This window comes from Squalius cephalus (assembly GCF_949319135.1).
Source record: "Squalius cephalus genome assembly, chromosome: 5".
Classification (NCBI taxonomy): Eukaryota; Metazoa; Chordata; class Actinopteri; order Cypriniformes; family Leuciscidae; genus Squalius; species Squalius cephalus.
Window position 1 is genome coordinate 40,089,798 of NC_137126.1, and position 22,852 is coordinate 40,112,649.

Below are 22,852 nucleotides of genomic sequence, written 5' to 3' on the forward strand. Positions count from 1 at the left end.
CTTCACTTTAGAAGTCCTTTATTTTACATCCTGAAGCTGTATGGATTACTTTTATTATTGATGTGCTTTTTGGAGCTTCAAAAACTGTACCATTCACTCCCATTATAAAGCTTGGAAGAGCCAGGATACTATTTTATATAACTCAGATTGTATTTGGCTGAAAGAAGAAAGTTATATACACATGGCTTGAGGGGGAGTAAATTATGGGATAACTTTCTTTTTTGGGTGGACTAACAATTTAAATCGAGTATTTTTCGTACACTGTATTATAAATACTGAGCATTTGACATACAACGTTCAGGAGTTACACTAGCATATAAATGGCTTCAAATCTAACTGGCATTCATTAAAGCCACAAAACTCCAATGCTTTATTTGCAAATGTGATATAAACGTGGGCTACACTTAAATCGAGTGACAAAAGTTAATTCTACTCAAACTCATCTCAAACATGATAGATGGCTACTGAAGTATGTCAAGTCAACAACAGGTGCACAAATATCACAGTTGCACATTTTTTTCGGCACAAATTTAGTCCCAAAAACACACCCACCATTCTGTCATGTGGATGAAACGCAATAATCCAGGGGGAAATGTGTGCTTGGTGTCACAAACAATCAAAGTGTACAGTAGGACAGCCAGACAGGTAATCACAGCATATGCGGTGCCATGACAATTCGGCAGCGGGAAAACCCGTTAAGCGCATTAACAGAGAAGATGAGTCGCCTCCAATCCACAGTAACACACATACGAGTCCGTGTTACACTTACTTGTTCATCTAGAGTCACACCTGTTTTTGATAGCCTATAACTTTTATCATAACCTGTTAGTGTTACCTGTTTGCGTGAACCGGTTTCAGATAGCCCACATTTCAATTTTATATCACACGCTATTTCAAGAAGCACATAAACACAGTAAAAGTGAGACAATGCAATAACAATAAAAGTGAAAAATATTAAAAGGTCCCAAACACTTAACTTACCTCGCACGCACAGAAGCGACATTGCTGAGATTTTATTCCAACACAACACAGTTAGGACTTAATCACCACCTGTGGCATTTGCCACTTTATTTCCTCCCCTATCGAAATGATATTTGAAATTGCGAAAAACAATCGTAGTTGTTTAAATTCATCATAAAAATAAGAGTGAAGGACCGACTGTGTTTGCAACGCGCCTGGGGAACTGTTCGGCGTACCCATGGCGTTAGTGACATGAGCACGAACCAATCGGCTTCAAGGAAAAGGAGAATGTGGGCGGGTCTTAAAAGATTATGGGTCGAATAACGTTTTGTACGCGTACAGGTGTGTAAAGCCCTCTTTAACCTGCATATTTTACAACATCTGTATCATTATAATCATTTAAAACAAACAAATACCCTGTGGATTTCAACAATTAACTGCAGGTTTTGAATTTTCAATTTAATGAAGTGTAAAGTTAGACATTTTACAGCTGTAGTCGAGACAAGAACAATTTTGTGCAGATTCTTAAAAAATATATTTAAATCGAAAGAAAAGAAAGAAAAAAATAAGAAAAAACGGACAGTAATGTTTGATTTCTACTGATTTAATCGCATCTTTAGTGTAACAAACTCTTACATCAGACTGTGGTGCAGCCTTTTGAGTTTATGACTTGGATTTATGTAGCCTATGTTGTGGTACAATTGCGTCATCTAGTGGTGATCATATGCTGCTTCATAATACAATCTAAATGAATTTATATTCATAATTATAGTCATATTAAAAGTATCAATCTGATTTAACAACACAATCAACGGTATATGAAGATGCAAATTCATGTACAGAATATATTAAAAGACCAATTCAGGATTAAACGTTGTTTAATTTTCATAATGGAGCATGGTTTTAAATTGAACCCAGTGTTGTTAAGTTTAGCTTAATTTTTATTTGCTTTATTCAAATTATTTCTATAGTTCTGATGGATTTAGGTTGCATAGACTTTAGACAGAAAAACAAATTTTGTGGGGTTATTTAGGGAAAAGTAGCCTATTATAATTATAAATATTGATTGTATTATTTGAATCCACCTGCTCTTTTGTTTGAATTCTTTATTACTTGCATTTTCTTATATTTCGCTTTGAGAAGCTCCTTTAAAGGGTATATTATTACTATCCTATAAAGTTGGTATTATTATTATTATTATTATTTTTATTACAAATCATTCCATAGGACAAAAACGTTCCTCATTACGCCTAATTTAAACAATAGAGGTATTTCCAATTATTTGAGGTCTGTATGTAACGGCATATGTATATTTATATTAGTTTACAAAATATTAATTTATCAATTGATCAAAACATATTGATAATTAATCGTTACATAAACCCTGTCATTTTTTCCCTGTCGTTATCTATACGTTTCTCCACCAAAGCGGAGAAAAGGGAACAGATAGCACGTGTACGGGGGCGTGGCTTGATAAGACGTTGCCTGACACGCAGCCAATGAGAATCTATTTCGTCGAAATATGTTACTTTTATTCAAATTTATTCAAATATAGTATTAGTACGCAATTGTTATTGGTTCGTGGACGAGAAAGCGACCAATCGCTTAAATGACAGCCCTTCAGCTGTTCGAACGCCCCTCCTCCTAGTTATTTTTTAGCAAATCCCGGAAGTACTGTTTTTAAAGGGACAGAATAATTTCATGGGCGAGGGCTTTGGACCAAGAGCCAAGCAGAAAATAGCAAAGGCCCGTTGGCATAGGACGTGGAAAGAAGAAGAAAGGCAATCAAAATAGCTTTGTCGACATTTTGAAACCAGGATCTTGTACCCTCATCGGTCAGATATACATTCATTCGTTACACTGTGGGATATCAACGCATACAGTTTGACGTCGATTACACTGAAGATCTTGAGATCCTGCCTGCTGTCTAAAATAGCATCAAACTCTTTCTCCAGATATGATGGGAACGTTAGTTTGCTGACTGCTGCAGTCCTTGTCATTGTCATCGTTGTATGTTTGCTGTGGGTGAGTTCTCTTTGTGCTACCATCCTCCTTTAGATCACTCTCATTTCACCATTTATATATAGATCAGGCTCATTTCACCATATGCGAAGGATCTGAGATTATAATGACGAAGGATGAATTTTTAATGTGTAAGTTACCTCAGCAATCTCACTAGTCAATCATGTTATTAAGCTCAACTCTTTATTTAAATCTAAGATGAAATGATGAAATGATCCCCAGTCTGAGAGAAAGATCCCCTAGGTCTTTTCCATCTATTGTATTTGAAATGATCTCACGTGTGATTGAAAATGCCTGATTAATCACAGTCTGCACACACAATGCATACAGGGGCTGCTGTATGTTCATGCGCAGGGGGGCGTTTCTGCTTTGTCTGATTCATGCTATTTCATCCACTGAAGGCAACTTTCATCAGTGCAAAAGGCACAGGCATTTCTCATCTCAGTGCCTCTCCTTCTTTATCCTTTAGTTTTTATTTTCTTTTGTCCTTTTTTGATTTATTGCATTCTTTGTGCTTGAAGTGTGCATGATTCTGTTTCTATAATGTTACACCCCTAGCCATGGGCCCATATGAATCATGCCTTAGTTTGAAAAGGTTTGCCTGTTTGCTTCAGAATCGGCTGCTGTTGACACAACACTGCGAAGATATTATGTTGTCCTTGTAGCTTAATTATCAGATAAAATCGAGAAAGACAGGATTCAGTGTCAGAGTTTTGGCAGTGGGTGGGTGTGCGCAGCGCACACAGGTTGCAGAATATGTAAGAGGCAGGCATCCATCCTGCTCATTACTGATGCCAGACAGGACGTCAATAGAAAGGCACAATGGAAAACTGCAGAGTGATTTCTATTGTCCAAAGAAAAAAAAGATGCACAGAGGATCAGCAGTGACCCCGAGTGGGCTCTTTCTCTCTGTCCCAAAAGAGCTGCAGGTAGAATGTGCCCTTTATCACCAGCTTGAAGTCTGAATATTAAGAGCTTCAGAAAAGCTCCTTAATGCCCTTGCTGTGTGACCTCTTTTTTCTGTGTGCCCGTCAGCAGAAGTATGTATTACATCATTGGGTTAGTGAGGGAAATGCATGGTAGGAATAGCTGCAGCAAATCAGAAGATAAGCTTGTCAAGCTGGTGTAGGAAGCAAAGGCATGTTGGAGATGGTTATTCAGTGTGAGCTGTCTTAGCATGCATCTTTAAGGCCTGAAGCGACACCTTTTCTGCAACCGATACGTGTAAATGTTAAATGAGGGGTTTCAGTTCAGCATCTCCCCTAAATGCTCTTTCTCTCATCATGTTTATACATCTCTGTTTGCACATTTGATCTGCTCTCATCTTTTTGAAACATTTTGTACCTTGACTTCTTTAAATAGCCGTAGAGATGCCATGGATGGTTAATCATGATGGTAGCCAAACCCTCTCTACTGGTGACTTAGATAAGGATTTCAATAATATACATTTTTCCCAGATCAGTATCTCTTAACCCAGTGTGTATATAGTTATAGTGTGTGCATGTGCAGGCAAGTATGTGAGCACGTGCACAGGTCTGATACAAGCAAGGCTGTTAATCATTCATTTAAATATGACTAGCCTCTTAATTTTAAGAATTAATAGTAGTTTGAATGTTGCCATAGGCTGTAGCTACGGTATATCTATATATTCTGCTGTATTGTTCTGCTGTATTGCCACAGAACAGGCTATTTTTAGCAATGCCTAAGATGTATGTCCTGTACTTTGTATAGTACTTTGCTTTTGCTAGGCTAATTGCAGGTTAGCAGGAGTTTGTGTGGAATGGATTGTGTGCGTGTGTGTCTAGTACGTTTTGTACTAGAATAACACATTACCATATCTTTTCATCATCTTTCTGCCTCCATATCCCAGCTCCCTTTTTCTCTGCAGTTATCTTTCATTTCACCTTTGCCCTCAAATCCACCTTCCACCATCTATTCCCTTTCTCTAATTACGCCTTTACTCTGTTTCAGATAAGTAAATTTGTCACCCACACAACCCCCACCTTGGAAAGCGTATTACCAAGGGCATGTTACCGTCCTCGTTCATCAGTGTCAGCTGCTAATCTCTACAGTGGGACTAGCCTTGATATCTAGCATCAGCTCTGTTTTTCTTATTGTAGTGACATATACAGACTTCCACAGCTGATTCCTCATTGTGTTTCAGTGCCTTTTGTTAGGTATAATTTCACTGATCTATTTATAGCATGCATACTCTGGCATATGGTTTGTTATAAATATGTGTATCTGTAATGCACAGATCATTCAAAGATTGTGCGAGTGCAAGATTGCTGTACCGTTCCTCTAAATAGCTGTTAAGACACATTTTTCTTCTGGAATATTCTGCTCTTTTCTAGAGTAGTCTTGAGTCTCTTTTTCTTCCTCTTCGCAACATCAAAAGTGAATAAAGTATAAAAGTAAGCGTATTGAAGGTGTGACTAGCAGAAATGGCATCCTGTGTATTTACATTATCTATGCAGAGAGCACAGGATTGCACCTTTTGTGTTCTCACTTGGCTCATTGAAGTGGAAAACAGGAAGTTGAACAGCTGACTATTATAGCGTCAGTCTTGTGGGACTTCAGTTCTGGTTTAAAGTGCTGCTGTTTGCCTTGCATGCAGACTTTTTGTTTAAAACTTGTTAAATGTTAATTAAGTAGTTACTTGATATGCCTACTGTAACAACACTCACACTGTTGCCATTCAAACAGTTAGAGAAATTTATAATAATTTCTCTTGGTAGAAATAATTATAAAATACGGTAGATTTTATTTTTTATAAAAAAATAAATATATATATGATAAACCATAATATAAAAAAACATATTTGACCAATACAATGATGATTTCCTTTCTATTGTTCATATGTTATTTGCATACACTACTTTGCACAAATACACAAATTTGAAGTCAGTAAGATTTCTAAGATCACTAAGTTTTTTATGCATTTATTTGATCATTTAGATATTTAAATATTGTTACAATTTAAAATAACTTTTTTCTATTTTAATAAATATTTAAAATGCCATTTATTCCTGTGATGGCAAAGCTGGTCATTGCTCCAGTCTTCAGAAATTATTCTAATCTGAACAGATGTGCTGCTTAATATTTTTGTGGAAATACTGATACTTTGTTTTCAGGGTTCTTCAATGAATAGAAAGTTCAAAGAACATAATTTATTTGAAATATAATTTTTTTGTAAACATAAATGTTTATATTGTCTCTTGATCCATTTATATAAGACAAGCACTCGTTTTTCCATAGAAAAAAAACTATAAAATAAAAAATTAAATTTGACAGCTTGAGTTTTTTTGACTGAAAAGGGATATAGACACACTTTCAAACATGGAGGAAGGGGAGGGTTAGAACATAGCTGTGAGCTTTAACAGTCCCTTATTGACCAGTTGATCCCAGCTTCAGCTCAGATCCAGAATAGCTGCAGGGAAACTATTTAAAAGATAATACAACTTGTTTTGGAGATGTAACAGAGAGCAGTGTTGCCTACTTCAGTGATTTGTCAGCATCATACACCAAATCTATGCTGAAGCAGCACTGAGTGTGTGTATAGGCATCTTTGTTTGCACTTGTATTTGTGTGTACTGTTATGCTTCACTCTGTATATCTGAATTCTCAGAGGCCAGCTGAGGGCTGGCTCATGTCTCAAGCCACGCCCCCAAACATTCCTTATATGGGCACGGAACATGAGCTCTTAAAAGAGAAGCGTGTGTGTCTCTGCACGGCATGTTTTCAATTTAAGCTCACTAAACACCATTGCATTGCAAGCATTGCAAGACATTTGAACTCTGCAGTGAGTGGTGTAACACCTTTTCCCCTTTTACAATACGCAAAGCAACCCTCAAACACTCAGAGCATAAGCTCTCCGCACCACCACCTCCCCCTCTACCTCACTCACTGCATCTAAAGAGATGAAATTAATCTGTGTCTGCATGTGCTAATGCTTTCGTTTAAGTACATGCGGAATTACCTCTCCTTATTTGGAAGATGCGCATGCATTTGAAAGAGGTCTGTGGCATGTTGCCTGCGGACACATTTACACAAACACACACACACACACACACCCTTCACACCCATCAGAATCTCTGTTTCTGTGCAAGGGCAGATAACACACTTTCATGCAGAGACGTATCCGCTCAGCTGTGCACTTCCCCTTTGAGCTCTTTTCCTTTTTTTTATTTTTTTAAATGCACAGTATTTGAGTAATGAATGCTCATATGCATTTGTATGAACTGTGCTTATTTGTGTACATTACAAAGTCTTTTATGCTAAAATAAAGTAAAAACAGTAATTGTGAAATGTTATGTATATAAATGTTTTATATTTTAAAATGTAATTTATTCCTGTGATGGCATCGCTGAACGTTCAGAAATCATTCTAATATGATGATTCGGTGCTCAGGAAACTTTTCTTATTATTATCAATGTTGAAAGCAGTTTGTTATCTTTGTAGAAACGATCTTTTTTTTTCAGGATTCTTTGATAAAAGAAAGTTCAAAAGGACAGCATTTATTTGAAATAGAAATCTTTTGTAACCTTATAGATGTCTTTTTAACTTTTTTTCAATTTAATATGTCCCTGCTGAATAAAAGTCAAATCTTTCTGACCCCAAACTTTTAAAGTTATCACTAAAATTAACATGGGTCTCTTCATTGGCATATTTGTCTCCAAAGTAACGCTCTGGGTTGCTCTGGAATGCCTGCATTAGACAAGAACACACACACAAGCTGGCACTTATGCACACAATAACTCACTGAAACTCTATGAGGGAATACATTGCCTCTGCAAAACAAGCTGAACAGGTGGGCGGGACTTTTGAGGTTTCCCTTTTACCTTTACACCTATCAGGACAGTCGCTATGGCATCTGATCCCCCTCCCTATGACCAATCAGACGACAGCACAGCCGGCCCCACTCTTACATGAGTTGTGTGCTGACTGAGCAAGCGAGCACGCCTTCAGTTACCAGCTGAGAGGAAGTAGGCTGAAAGGCAAAGCAGAGGATTGAGAGAGAAACAAGTGGTGAGAAATTTAACAAGAAAGAGAGAGCACAAGAAGGGAGGGAGGACTAAAGGCGGTATACCAAAGCTGCTTTCATTGTTTTGAAGTTATTTGAGGGGGGAAAGATGTGTGTGAGATGGTGGTAGTGGTGGTGGGGGGATTTAGAAGTGAAAAGTGGGGTGGGGTGGGGTGGGGGGAACGGGGGGTGTATTACAGAGTTTATATGCATGTGCCAAAGGGAGCCTGAGAGAGGTTTTGTGTGTGAGTTATTGAAAGAGGGAGAGAGAGGGGGAGTTCGGGAGGGTGGAAAGAGAGATTCACAGTTGGGCATACCAGAATAGCAGTGCAGAGAGAGCATAAACAGCGAGATGTGCCTTTTCAGACTGCTTGAACAAGAAACCTTGATTGGACCTAAGTCTTGTATGTTTCTCTCTCCTTTCAGGGGAGGAACAGAAATAAAGGCCAGCACTCCCTCATCATTCCATGCAAGTAACCTTTCAACTCCTCACAGTCTTGAAGCAAGAACAACCACAACTTTAGAGCACCGACAGAGAGGACGGAGAAACAGACGAGTAGGAAAGGGCTGGAGTTCTTAGAGAGGTGAGTCAAGAGGTTAACATGAATTCTGTACTGTCTATGGGTGGTTTAAACAGTGACATGGCATACTTCATCTAAAACTATTGTAAACATCTTGTTTAAGTATTGTTCATGTAGTTTGTATTAATTGAGAGGCTACATTTTGAATATGTGTAGGCCTTCTTTTAAAAGTTCATATGTCACACCACATGCTATTTAAATGAACTGCAAACTAGCTAAGCTGTAAAAAATAGTGAAAACCCAGTTAAGGCACCTCAATTATATTTAGAACCTAATTTTTTTATTGAGATTGTTTATGAGTCACTGACATTTTTTTAGCAGTGACATCAGTGTCCTGCTGTGACATGTTATACTTTATCTAAAACTATTTTAAACAAAATGTTTTCAATGTGTATTATGTTTATCTTATAAATTCACTTTGTATGCCCTTGTATTTAAATGAGAGGCTACATTTAGAATATATTTGTACTTTAAAAAAATTATTTGTCATGCACCAAAAAACTGTTCGAATTAACTGCAAATTAGCTAAAACCTTTAAAATCGTGAAAAACAAATTGTACGCTTCCCTTCATATAGATTTTAACCTAAAGTTTTGTTTACGTTTGTTTGAGTCATTGCCATTTTATGCAGTGGTATCAGTGTCCTGTAGTGTGATATGTTGTACTTCATCAAATTATTTTAAACCGCTTTTGTATTATTATTTTTTTACTAATAAATTCATGTTTTATGACCTTATATTAATTGATAGACTAAATGGAATACTGGTGCAAATGGTGGATAACTTTAAAGAAATGGTGACTAGTTTAAGCACCTACATATAAATTATGCTTTTAAAGTTAATGTGGATTTGAACCTAAAAACTTTATTTTGCTGTATATGTCATTGGAAGTGGAAAAGGAAGTAGTTTCGTAGAGAACTTTTAAGAAGAAAAAAAGCTGTCTCATGCTTTTTCTTTTTGTCTTGTCATATCATATCTGTCAATGCTCAGAATGAATCAATGACATCATGCCTCGTCCTGTGTCTAGAGATAATATTTCAGCTATTGGTTTTGCAAACTGACAGGCTTTTAGTTGTGGAGAGATAAGCATTAGTCGGAGGTGTGCTCGTGAGTCTTTGTTCCTGTTGTAGTTTATAATGACATTTAGTGGTTTCCTCCGTTATAAAAAGCCAGGTGTTTTGCAGAAACCTCAAGGCTGCACACATCATCACTGTACCTTAAGGGTAGAGGTCTACACTCACACCCATGAGATGTACTTTCTCGGTGATTCACTCTCTCACATGCATGGTGAGAATGAATTCATTGTTTTTACTGTTTGAGGAATAACACCTGTTGGGTATATGCATGCCTTAATTATATTGCTACGATTCAGTGGGGGAAGAAACTCTTTCAGCTGTATTTTAGCTTGACTGAATCAAGAATTGTTTGTTTGAGAATACTTCCATGCTTCCATAAAAGCTAGATGAGTTTTTGACATCCATAAATATAGAGCAAAACTAGCTATATCAGGCTCATAGCTATGATAAACAAGCTCCATGGTGGCTCTATAGGGAGAATGGCTTGTTTAATAAAGCTTGTATTCCCATAATGTTGCTTGGACTCAGAGGCCAACCATGGAAACAATGTTTGAAATGAAGCTCCAATGTAATTTTTGATTGTTTAGTCATAAAGTTGGTCCCTTGGTTTCTATGAGTCCTTCCATCTCTTATCTGTGTTGTTGCCTTGTTCCTGAAACTGAGAAACTAGAATGTGAAGAAGGAAATATTTTTGCTTCATTCTATAGCCATCAGCTACCACTTCATAATCATCACAAACAGATGCGCAGCTACGCATTCAAGAATTCCAATAACTAAAGAATAACACAGATGTCTTCCATTGCATTGTGATCATATAAAATAATGTTGTTCTTAATATCCCCTTAATTTTCTTCTAATCATCTTATGGGGTTTTCCCATTGCTCGTTTCTCACTAAGGGCATTAAGACACTATTTTCTGTAAAGCTGCTTTGAAACTAGCTGTATTATGAAAGGCATTACACAAATTAAATTGACTTGACTAATTCTTGGCCAACTTCTTTTTCCTAAATGATAGGCTAACATAGTAACCAGAAAAACACCATAAAGCTGACAGATACCCAAGTTAGTCTTGGTTGTTTGGTTTCCCTATCTATTTTCTTCCGCTCTGTATTGAATTCTTTGGGGGTGGGGATGAACATTCTTGCTTTTTTCTTTACCAGGCAGTGTGGATAAACTTAGCTCTCAGTGTGTCCTTGAATTGTTATTATAACCTGGAATACAATTCATTCCAATGGAATTACTAGATTTGTAGATCACATATCAAGAGAGGTTCAGGGATAGGAATAAGCTGATAATGAAATCATGCAGTCGTTGATTGCAATAAATATTATAATGACTGGTAAAATTAGTATGTGTAAAAAAAAATAGAGTATTTTGTTGCATAGCTGAAGAGTGCATTACGTATATGAAAGTGTGTAGTCATATCACTGGCATCGTTTGCTTTGAATAAACACACTTTACATCTCTCATCCTACCCTCTGAGCAACATGTTGGTGTGTGTAACACCAGTGTGTTAGCTGGTGTGTGTCTTGTCAGCTGTATTTGACCTGGGGTTTAGGCTTCTATTCATGCTGAGACGAAAGATTCACAGCCAGGCTCTGAGGGTCTTACATCATGTGCATCAGACCACCATATGCTTGGCCAACTATGGAAAAAAAAAAAGACTTTTGTATAACCCAAATTTCTTTATACACTACCTTTCAAAATGCTTTTTAATGTATTTGAAAGAAGTCTTCAGTGTCATATGATAGCTCAGAAATCATTCTAACATGCTGATTTGTTGTTTATGTTGAAAACAATTAGGCTGCTTAATATTTTTGTGGAAACTGAAAAAGTATTAATATCTTACTGACAAATCTTACTGAACCCAAACTTTTGAAAGGTAGTGTACTTTGTCTGTTGTGTTTTCAGTTATTTACATTAGTTTTCTGTCTGGTCCTGGAATGTTGTTGGGTTACAGATTGTGTTTTTAGGTGTCCTCTTTGTACGTCTGGACCTTTTGAATCTTATTTCAGATCTTATGTCACTGTGAGGTCTGCCCCGTTAGCCGTTTGTCAAAGCGATGCCTAAAATACCCTCAACCCCAAGCCTTTGGTGGAGTTATGCTGTGTGACCTCACAAAAACACTCTCTCCCTCAGTATTCATTTCTGTCTCTGTCTCTATCTCTTTGCATCTCTCCATGGTCTAATTAAATTGGTCACATAGGCCCATAATTTGAGTCCTATATTTTGCTAGTGAACTCAAAGACGCTCAGGAACATGCCACCACTATAAGAAAGAAAAAAAAAATCCATATAAAAACATAAAAGGTACTGGTAATTTTCTGTACTGTACTGGTAATTAAAACCCAACACAATGCAATGTGTAATTCAAAATATGGGCGCAAAATCGATATGGAAAATTCCTTCATATTAACACAGTACATTGTGCCCTATTTTTAAAGACTTTTTTAGAGTGTAAGCTCCTCCCTTGAGAGGCCGCTGAATACTTCTTTCAAGCAGTGTAATGCAAATGCTTCTCTTGGAAAGGCCAAATCCTCAACATTCTGTCTTTTTTATATTTTGTGCTTTTATAGCCATCAGACTGACATACTTAAGCTTCATTAGATGGTGCTCAGTGCATCGCAAGATATGTCACACTACTGTTCAAAATTTTGAGGTCAGTAAGAATTTTTTGTTTTTTGAAAGAAATTAAAACTTTTATTCAGCAAGGATTGATTAAATAGATGTGACAGACATACATTTGTAATGCTACAAAATATTTCTGTTTCAAATAAACGCTGTTGATCAAAAGAATCCTGAAAAAAGGTCTACATGTATATTAATCAGAATTAATTTTCAACATTAGATTGGCGTAACATAGCAAGTAATAATTAAAATAAAGATTTATTGAGCAGAAAATAAGCATATTAGAATGATTATACTGGTATTTAAAATTGTAAGAATATTTCACTATATTACTGTGTTTTTCATCACATAAATGAAGCCTTGGTGAGCATACAAGGCCTCTTTCAAAAGTATTTTCAAATTCAAATTTAAAGCTCCATCAGACTGGAACAATCTTCCCTGCTCGCTCAGATCTATAACTACTTTATATGTTTTCAAATCATCTCTTCTTACTTATTTTCAAACACCGTGTTCCTGTTTCTGATCTCTCTTTCTTTTAATTCTAATTTTATTTATTATTTTTGTTTATATTGTACATGTTTGCATTTATGTACCTGTATGCGTATAGTGAAGTGTGTAAGCATATTTATAACTTGTTTTTGTATTTGCATGTTCGCAGATGGCTCATTGATTTCTTCGATTATGGTATGGGCTAAAAATGGGGGGGGATTAGGTTTGTGGGAGCATTGTTAGTGTGTGTGTGTGTGTGTGTGTACGAATGTTACTGTATTTAAATGTTTCTTATAGTCTTGTGTAGTATTTACTTTAATTATGATTTTCCATTTTGTTGCTGGTTTCTTTGTAATGTAAAGGACCCCCTCGAAAATGAGATGGTGCATCTCAAGGGGTTATCCTTGAAAAATAAAGAAATAAAGAAATAAATTTAAAAATCTTATCCCCAAACTTTTGATTGTATGGTGTATATGTATATAATGTGAATCTGTGGCCGAGGCTACATCAGAGTCAGGGTGGCACTGGCCCACTCAGATTGATGGCTGGTTCATCCAATCAAATGAGACACAAAATATTTTTTTGTGGGAAAGGAGAAAACAAATCACACATAGGCTACATTACAAAAAAAAAATAGGATCTTTGTTGCATATCAAGTTTCAGAAATAAAAAAATATTTTAGTGTCTTGATATACATAGCCTAACTGTGACAGCCAATCAATAGGCTAGTAGTACTGTTTTAGCCAATCACAAATTATTGGGGGAGGGGAAGACGAGTTTACGTTTGCTAGTGAATTAAACTAATATTCAACTAAATAGAGTCTGAAACTACACTCGATGGCGACCGTACAAACACGTCTACTGATGACCAGCAGCCCACAACGTCATATCCACCAGGACCTCCTCTCAACCCAGAGCCCATCCTTCAGAAAAGCAACCATTTATCCACACTCGATGAACCGCCTGCTCAGCCCCATTTACGCAAGTTTCCGTGCACAACAAACAAAGGCATGTCCAGATAGTTTGTGGCCAAGTGGTACACAATTGAGGTCCACCCTATTTCACCAAGGTCCACTCACTTTAAAATTTCTGGCCTCGCTACTGATGTGAAGTGCATAATTAGGCACCTCTTCACTCCCAGAGCTCTCTTGTGATATTCATGATTTTTAGTGCCTTTAACTGACAAGCAGATTATGATTTTCATAATGCAGTGGATTTGTCATTCTCTTCCCCCTTTGGATGTGATGTATGCATTCTTAAGACGGCTAATTTGAAAACAGCTTAACCATACATGTATATGATCACGAGACAGTGGTGTAAATAATGGCCCACATTCGACCGACCTATAAAGGAATAGTTCATCCAAAAATAAAAAATCTAAAACATTCTTCAAAATAGTTTTTTTGTGTGTTCCACAGATGGAGGTCATACAGATTCAGAACAACAGGAGTGTGATTAAATAATAGAATTTTCATTTCTAGGTGAACTACCCCTTTAATACACAGCGCTTCTTGAAGATAATGAAAAAGGAAGGACAAAAAGATTCCTTCAGCTAATGCGCATTCAGACTACATGCATTTAGCTAAGCTTCAGTTGATAATTCTCACTTATATCGCGTTTTTCCAAAAGCCATTACTTAGGGCTAGTGCTTGTATGTTCCTGTTTTTGTCTTTTTAATGAGCTGGACTGCTCGTTCTCTGATGCAACACAGTACAAAGGTTCTGTTGTACGTCTCTGTGTTTTGTCTGCCAGTCTTGATCCCAAACAGGCCTGAGCTCTAGAGACAGTGAGCCAGTCAGAGCAATGTAGTACAGTCTGTTCAAGCATGTGTCCTTATCAGATGGCACAAAATGAGTTTAGTGAGTCATATGATTGCTCTTTGTGTCTGTTCCCTGTTAGTGTGATTTGTTTGATTGATTTATTGACCAGTAAAACAATGTCTTTTTTAATTAAAAGCTAGATGACTGATCAATTTGAGCTTTGACATTTAACCTCATCAGCAATTTACCAGAAAACTTGACTTTAAAATCTGTTTACAATGACTGATTCGGATCATGTGCAGGTTGAACGGTGGGATGGTTACTGATTTGTTGTCCATTTAACCACTTTTCTCTGACAGGTTGTGTCTCTGGAATGCCTGGCTCAGGATGCAGCCGCTGAGCAGTTCACTCCTTTCAGGAGCCAAGGGGAGGCGTGATTGGCCGCTGGCCTTATCTGGGTGGAGCTGTAGGAGAGATATTATCTATTCATTGGCACGTTCTGCAAGGCCCCTCCCACCTCACTGACGCTCTGCCCTTGGTAAGTAAACTAAACGCATAGGCTATACTATAGCCCTGTTCAGACTGCCGGTCCAAATCTGTTTTTGTGCATTGCCAATTGGAATCTGATCATATTTAGCATGTGTAAATGGCAAAAAAAAAATGGCATCTGTTTTAAGATACATTCAAATGTGGTTTGAAATCCTACTCAAATCATATTTCTGGAAATCCTTTTCAGTCTGACTGCTCTGATCCAATTTCATGTATCTTTTCTGCCTATGTTTATGTGACGTTCTCACGCCACATAAAACATAAACTGTAGGCGCTGTTGTTGAAAACATGCTGAAATACGTTGCAGAAACAAATCGCATCTGAACAGTCGTGATGCACAGCGTGAACAGATTCCAATCGGATTCACAAATAACCGGACATGGAATGACAGTGAGAACATAGCCTGTGATTACTGGTAACCAAGTAATTGTTTAGCAGGCTTGAAATGTCGTCAAAGTTTAGTAGTCCTAATGTTAGATGTGATGTCTTGAGTGTGTTAAAACCTATTTAACATGGTCTGTTAAGTGCAGCACAAAAAATCGAGTTTATGTCCAAAATTGTATTCATTTCATTTTATTTATGAAGTGTTTTTATGTCTCTATATAAACTTGATTGTCTCTTTGACATTTTCGCTTGCTAATTCTCTTTTGTCAGGCCCCTGTAAGCTGCCTGTGTGTCTGGGAATGCTGTTTTTGCATCAGAGGGGCAGTTTTGGAGATGGGCGAATTCAGGGGCTAAGGACAGGGTCAAGATTCAAGGGTCAACACAACTCAGAAGCTGCAGGGGTGGATGTAGAAGGGTCTGAAGCCAAGCTGCAGGCTCCAACAGGCACGTAGGTTAGGAAAATGGTCATGCACACATTTATTTGTTTAAATGTGTTTCCTGCACCAATTTATAGCAGTGACACTCCCTTTTGTTACTCTCCCTTTAGTTGTGAATGCGATCTTTCAGATTGTATTGAATGTGATTGAGATAAAAAGCCTGTGTGGCAAGAAATAATGGCAATGCATTGTCCTTGCACACAACTAGCAAAAACAAACATAAATTCACAAACGATGCATATATGCCAATTCTTCGTTTTAATGAATCAGAAACGCACAATAAAAACAGTGTAGTCTGATTCCCAAAGTTGACTCATATGAGCCAGTTCTTTTTAGTGAATCAAAACCATAAAGCGAAAATAGATGGTCTGATTCCTGAATGAATTAACATATAAAAAACATATTTAGTGTAATTAGCTGCCGACTAACTGTCTAAATGACAATAGCTACATTTCATGCCCCTAAATAATCCATTAGTAATCTGATGGCTCAGTTGGATTAAAAAGAGTTAAATCCAAATGAAATGTCCATCGATGGAAAGGGGTGGTGTAGACCTTAAATAATTCGATCGATAGGTGAAAACTTCAATAGGTGAAAAGACTCTTTTCTCAAATGGATTAAAAAATTAGCTGGTGAGCTCATGAACAAATGAGCTGGTTATTTTTAGTGAACTATATATATTATGTGTTTCATATCAGTTTGCTTATGCTTGTATACCTGTTTGTTGTACTTCAGAAGCAGTGTGCACTGTGGAAATCAGCTTGTGCTAACTCCATAACTGACCCTTGGAAACTACAGCCTTCCATCCACCTAGACGGGAAGCTTACTTTCACTTTCACAGCCTTGTTGCACTTGTTCTGACATTCTAGAACTCTCTAGAGCTTGTGTCTTTAGTATTTAACACTGCACAACTTCCCTTGAAACAATCACCCAGCACAAGCAAAGTCACTATGCGTCACATCCACGTGGAACTGGCTCGTAAAGAGCCGGCCGTAGAGCTTCCAGCCCAGGATGGGGATCTGCCTCTGCCTAGCACTCGGAGCGAGAGCCCTGAACCTGGAGTACGTCGAGTAGTTCCCAGACCTTTTGGAGAAGAAGAGATCAGACTGCAGAAGGTCTACCAGCTGTCCATTCTCTCACAAAGAGGTGGTTTTGGAGAAAATCAAGAGACTCTGCGACCCATCAGAGTAGGCATGAAACGTAGCCTAGAGGGGACGTCGGTCCCTGTCGCCCACAAGCGTCTTTTCCAACCGGACGATGATGATGATGATGAGTCCGATGGGGAGGTGCTGTGTGGGTCTGGGGTGGAACCACTTTTTTACAACTCGTTCCTTGAGCACAGAGACTCAGAAATCCCAAGGTCTCCTCCCCTTTCCCCTTCGCATCCACCAATTCCTGGTCGCCGCCCAGCCCAGCACAACCACGACAGGCCTGTCCCAGACGTCTTCGCCCCGCTGTCCCCAAAATCTCCTCCAATGGTGGACCCCCAAGGCCCTCACTCTACCTGGGGTCACTGCGAGGGGAGTCCTCCTACCCTTACTCCCAAGACCGAGGCCTCCACAGCAGGAAACGTCCCGGCTGGCTCCAGCGACGAGCCACAGAACGAAGGCCATAATTCTGTGGATGTCAAGAGTATGTTGTCTGCCACAGAGAGCAGTTGGGCACCTGTCCCATTTTCAACACCTGCTGAAGCTGTTGAATGGGGGACAACTTTCGAATCTTCTCCTCCACCATTGGAGACAAAGACCTTCTCCTCTTCCTCCTCCTCCTCTAATGGACTGAGCTCTCTTGAGAAAACACTAGGGGAAGCAACTAGCCAGATACCAGGATCATCCAATTCCTGTCCAGTGAAGAAAAGACTTCTCTCCTCCAGTGATACAGGGGAGTCCTGCTCAGAGGATGAGGGTCCATCTACATCAAAACGCAGTAGGCTGGCACTGTTGGCACCTGGGCTCGGATTAGCGTCCTGTCGCAGCACTGATGCCAAGGGTGCACCCTTCTGGAATCATCTACTACCCTCAGCAAGAGACCACACCAAGGTGAGATGCAAATAACTAGAAATTAAACTGAAGGCCCTTCCACATGACTTTACAATGCAGCTAGATATACAAACTTAAATTTTAACCACCATCTTAGATTATTTGCACCTCGTAATACAATTATATAAAGACCCTTACATCTTTAAAATGAACTCAATGTGTAGCCAATTATTAAAGCACATTACTATTATTCATAAAGCAAGATGGAAAACAAAATGCATATCATGGCATTCAGAGCATAAAATCATTAGAAATTCTCTGAATAAAAAATTAATAAGGTACAATCATTTGTGACTAGTGTTTGCAATGCTTTTCATGTAAAGATAAAAGCGGCACATTGTGAGAGACGCATTGAATGTGAGTCATGTGTAAAAGCCATAATTTAAGGGGGAAAAAACACACCAGATGTTTCCACATTATGAATGATTACAAATAGGAATGGAGATGGAAAGGTGCTGATTAAGGTGCTGAGAAACGTTTTCTAGGCAATGCGTACATGTAAGTGTGAAGGGGCAGGAATAATCTACTACCTATTACTGACAGAGTCATGATGAAAAGTGATTAGTCAGATGGATAAAAGACATATTGGGAGTGAGAAAGTGAGAGATTTTAGAATATGTGCGCTTAATTTTCCATTGCAGTACAATAAGCATTGGGACTCCAGAACAAAGCCCATTGACAGAGCCATTGTTCAAGAGGTGAGACCTGCCTCACCTGACCTAAACCATATACACATACAGGTTCTGGCCAAATTCAGTTCCAGAATGAGCGAATTTGGGTGAAAGGGGTTACACGGACTACAGAGGCTCATATACTGTCAGTTTCATCACGACGGTGTCAGTGCTCGAAGGCTGAGCTCAGGACTGAAGGGAAGAATAAAAGAGAACGTGAAGGACAGAGAAATGATCATAGAAACAGGCCAAAGAAGAGACAATCACAAAGAGGAAGGAACAAACAGAGGTTTAGTATAGAGAAACAAAGAGATGAATAGACTGAAATAAAGGAGCAGACTATCTGAAAATGTACAAGTTGTATACACAGTCTATAGTTAAGTCTAGCTGATATTTAATAATAATATTTAATAACTATTATCAGAATGATATTATGGACTACTGTGCTATGTGTGATATTGCAGCTACATCTTCATCTGTAAGTACTTGCAGTCTTTATTGGTTTGTTTGTTTGAAAATCTCCCTTTGACATTAGAATGTTCAGCATTCAAAGTTGAATGTGATTTCTGATGTCATAATGGGCCTTCATTTCCCAATATGTCATCTTTCAAATCTCTCAAACACTTTTCTTTTGCTGATTGTCATGAGGAGATTTAAATCTAGTTACACGTTTATCAGCAGCCTGTTTTTATATGAAAAAAAAAAATGGACCTCAACATTAGTTTGCCGTTATTTTCTGATGCAAGTCTTTTTTTCTTAAACAGATTATTGAAGTAAAACTTGGTATTAGTTGTAACATCTTTTTCAAACTTCCTTTTCAGACTGCTACAGACTGTTCGCGATCAAGTAGAAGGCTCAAAGCAGGGAGTCGACTCAAATCGTAAGTCGTCTTTTTTAATTTTCTCTCAAAAGAAATATTTTATTGTATTATATTAATATATAAATTTGTGTCTTACTTTTTGTTATAGTCGACAGTTGCGCAGTGGACGCAGAACAGACACCAGTCGCTCCTGTAGTTCAGTCTCCTCTTTGTCCTCCATTAGCAGACCTCTTCTTGGCAACTTTGAGGTACACTAAGCTAATAAATAAAATACTAAATTAATATAGATTTTGGGCAGTCGGACATTTTTTCCAGAAAATAGCACAGTGTATGATGGGCTCAGACTCCAATAATTTTATTTTTGAAAGCTTCAGACTATGATTTCACCCAGTCAGAGGATATCAAACATGTTGGATATTTTGAGCTGATTTATATTGTTTTCATTTGTCATGCGTCTCCTAGTAACAAGGTGCATGTTTCTGTTTGTGTTTGGAATGACTTGAACGTCTGGTAGTGTGTGATCCTCAGTCGTTTAGTGTAATGCCCGGTTTTTCCTCTATGTACAAAGTCGGCAAGTATGATGCCCACATTTTATTTTGTTTTAAAATGTGTAAAGATTTTAAAAGCTGTGTATTGTATCCCAGCTATAAAACAGTGACTAATGTTTTAATGCATTTCTGATTGGGTTTTGTGTGTGCATTTGTCTGAAGGAGTCAATTCTGAAGGGCCGTTTTACTCCATCTGGGCGGATCGAGGGCTTCACAGCAGAGATCGGGGCTAGCGGCTCCTATTGCCCACAGCATGCAACCTTGCCTGTGCAAGTGACTTACTATGACACCTCAGAGCACAGTGCCCCTTCTCCCTTCCTGGTATATACTTACTACCTTTGCGCGTTGAATCCATGCGGTTACGCTAGAGGATTCTTTCTCGGCACTTGTAAAATGCCCATGTATTAAAATGAGCATGCACCTAGGCTAGTGAATTTAGAGGGTTTTTTTTAATCAGTTGATTTATCTGTTGATTGACTCCCATAATTTACATCTAAATCTCATTTGTAAAATACATTTTAAATGTCATATTTATTTGCCATGTTTAGGGGGTGATCTTGCTAGAACCACTTGGAAAAAAAGGATACAGCGTACCCAAAGCAGGGACCATTCAAGTGGTGGGCTCTCTTTCTATTTCTTTCCATTTATTATTAGTGTTATTATTATTATGTTTTGCTTTTTTTTTTTTTTTTAAATGTAACTTTTATTTGATCTTTTTTTGTTGTCTTTTTGCAGACCTTATTTAACCCCAATAAGACTGTGGTTAAAATGTTTTTGGTGACGTATAATTTTGGGGACATGCCCGTTAATCACATGACCTTCTTGCGCCATCGTATCTTCCTGGTGCCTGTGGATGAGGTGGAGGGGCAGGAGGGCTCCTTGTCTGACAGGAAGAAGATTCTCTGCTACTTGATACACCTCAGGTAAATGCTGACAGGATGTACACTGTTGTTTAAAAGTTTAAGGTTGGTAAGGTTTTTGAAAGAAGTCTCTTTTTGCTCACCAAGGATGCATTTATTTGAACAAAAATACGGTAGACAGTAATATTGTGAAATAATATTATTACTATTTAAAATAACTGTTTTCTATTTTAATATATTTTGAAATGTAATTTATTCCTGCTATGGCAAAGCTGAATTTTCAGCAGCCGTCAGTGTCCCATGATCCGTCAGAAAACATTCTAATATGCTAATTTGATGCTCAAGAAACATTTCTTATTATCCATGTTGAGAACAGTTGTGTATATGGGCTAGTTTGCAACTAACTTAAAACTAAATAACTGTATTAAACATATTCTATCTATAGAGAATCATAAAAGTAATTAGTAGGTTATTTACCTCTAATAAGTGGTAAATGAAGCATAATAAACCTGTTTTTCCTCTCTTCTGTGTTTGCACATCTCAGATTCCAGAGTTCAAAATCTGGGAAAATCTACTTGCACAATGATATCCGGCTGCTATTCTCCCGCAAGTCCATCGAGGTGGACACTGGGATTCCTTACGAGCTGAAATCTTTCACCGAGGTGCCAAGAAACCCCAAATACTCCCCCAGAGTGTGAGATTGTGATGCCCTGCTACAGTGGGGCAGAAGGACCGCATTAATAAAGATTGCAAGACAAGAGACCCCTGTACACTTGAACACAGACACACTTGCACTCATACATGCATACACAGACAAATGTATGTACATACACACAGATATCACACCCTCTTGAGGGCAAACTTTAGAACTGAGTGTGTAACATGCATGCCTTGTGACTAAATTGAGTTTTCCTCTAGTGCCGTTAAACAGTTAAGCTTTGCCCTTCACTCTGCCTGCACCTGCCCACTGTGGACCAGTTGTAAACATGCCCACCAACCCGGTCTAAAATGTTGGGGACCATCAGTAGATAAGGACTTCCTCGATTAAAGAGGACTGATTGGATGTACAAAGAGGTACAGTATGATGGACATATGGAAGCAAATCATATGGAAAAGGAGACTTCTGAGCCCAAAATTGAAGTTTCAACAATGGACACCACCAGTAACTTGCTCATTGGAGGGGATAAGAATGTTCTAGAAAGAAAGAGACCAGCGGAACAGAGGACTGAAAGTACATCCATTCAGTATCTGCATTGGTTGTAAAGAAGGGAATAGACCTCAGTATTTTGGACATTTTCTCATTTTGGAAGGGCAGTTTGTAGGACATTGCTATTTCAACTTCTTCTGCACAGTCCAACATCAGAGCAGAAAACAAACTGTAGTATTTATGTTCGCAAATGTCTTAAAAAAAGAAAAGGAAAAAAAGCAATATGCTTCACAACTAGAGTGATTTAATTTTTGTGGAGATAGTAGGTGCCCTCTCTGCTAGGATGAAGGGAAAAGATTGCCAAGTGAGAGATGGTGGAGAGAGGGAGGGAAGAAAACGAAGGGAACGGGAGGGAATTTGGGGTATTTAAAATCAGAAAATGTTGTTTATGTATATTTTAAAATTGATTAAACTCTGTGACTTGCAGGTGAAACCAGTGTTTGACCGTAATTTGCCAAGGGATACTTGAGAAGCAATGCCAAGGTTTGCACCTGTATGTTTTGTGTATGATCAATAAAATACATTCACTTACAACATAATAAAAAGCAAGCTTGTGTAGATTAAGTGAAAATACCTCCAGTGCTTCATGCCAAGAAGGCTCAACCGCAGTCCCCACTGCCTCCTCAGAGATTTGTGGACACAAACTAGCTTTTTGGGCTTTGGCATGCAGATAAATCTGCTTGACTGCTGCTGATCTGAACAACAGTAAAATCTTGGACTGCTTTATAATATCTATATCAAAAATGGCCCTTTTTTATTTTATTAGCATTCACCAGTATGAAACCGGTTAAACAGCATTGT

The 22,852-nt window shown here is 38.1% G+C and overlaps 2 protein-coding genes across 11 annotated transcripts in view; one reads left to right on the top strand and one right to left on the bottom strand.

The window, feature by feature from the left end:
- LOC307159147 (uncharacterized protein) overlaps nucleotides 1-1,212 on the bottom strand; it is a gene marked incomplete at its 3' end in the record, with an annotated part of 45,361 nt that extends 44,149 nt beyond the window's left edge. Inside the window, exon 1 of the mRNA XM_079872358.1 lies at nucleotides 982-1,212. Within this exon, the coding sequence (XP_079728484.1) occupies nucleotides 982-1,003 (22 nt within the window). The 5' untranslated portion in view covers nucleotides 1,004-1,212. The remainder of the gene's footprint in view (nucleotides 1-981) is intronic.
- Nucleotides 1,213-2,642: 1,430 nt separating this feature from the next.
- Nucleotides 2,643-22,618, top strand: atosb (atos homolog b). Of its 10 annotated transcripts, none has more exons than XM_079872589.1 (11): nucleotides 2,643-2,985; nucleotides 8,432-8,589; nucleotides 14,896-15,074; nucleotides 15,740-15,921; nucleotides 16,642-17,945; nucleotides 19,438-19,496; nucleotides 19,585-19,684; nucleotides 20,147-20,305; nucleotides 20,533-20,601; nucleotides 20,720-20,907; nucleotides 21,389-22,618. In XM_079872589.1, the coding sequence occupies exons 5-11, from the start codon at nucleotides 16,857-16,859 to the stop codon at nucleotides 21,540-21,542; spliced, it is 1,818 nt and encodes a 605-aa protein (XP_079728715.1). In that variant the 5' UTR covers nucleotides 2,643-2,985; nucleotides 8,432-8,589; nucleotides 14,896-15,074; nucleotides 15,740-15,921; nucleotides 16,642-16,856; the 3' UTR covers nucleotides 21,543-22,618. The 10 variants fall into 10 exon arrangements, with proteins under 10 accessions (XP_079728715.1, XP_079728721.1, XP_079728720.1 ...); XM_079872595.1 differs by having other exon boundaries at nucleotides 2,646-2,985; nucleotides 15,740-15,917; XM_079872594.1 differs by having other exon boundaries at nucleotides 2,647-2,985; nucleotides 16,645-17,945.
- Nucleotides 22,619-22,852: the final 234 nt, after the last annotated feature.

What these genes read in the sequence shown, in the direction of transcription:
- atosb (XM_079872589.1), top strand. Translation starts at nt 16,857, where the DNA reads ATGCGTCACATCCACGTGGAACTGGCTCGTAAAGAGCCGGCCGTAGAG. An exon ending in CAGCAAGAGACCACACCAAG is followed by an intron (nt 17,946 to 19,437) that starts GTGAGATGCAAA and finishes CTTCCTTTTCAG; the next exon opens with ACTGCTACAGACTGTTCGCG. An exon ending in TGCTACTTGATACACCTCAG is followed by an intron (nt 20,908 to 21,388) that starts GTAAATGCTGAC and finishes TGCACATCTCAG; the next exon opens with ATTCCAGAGTTCAAAATCTG.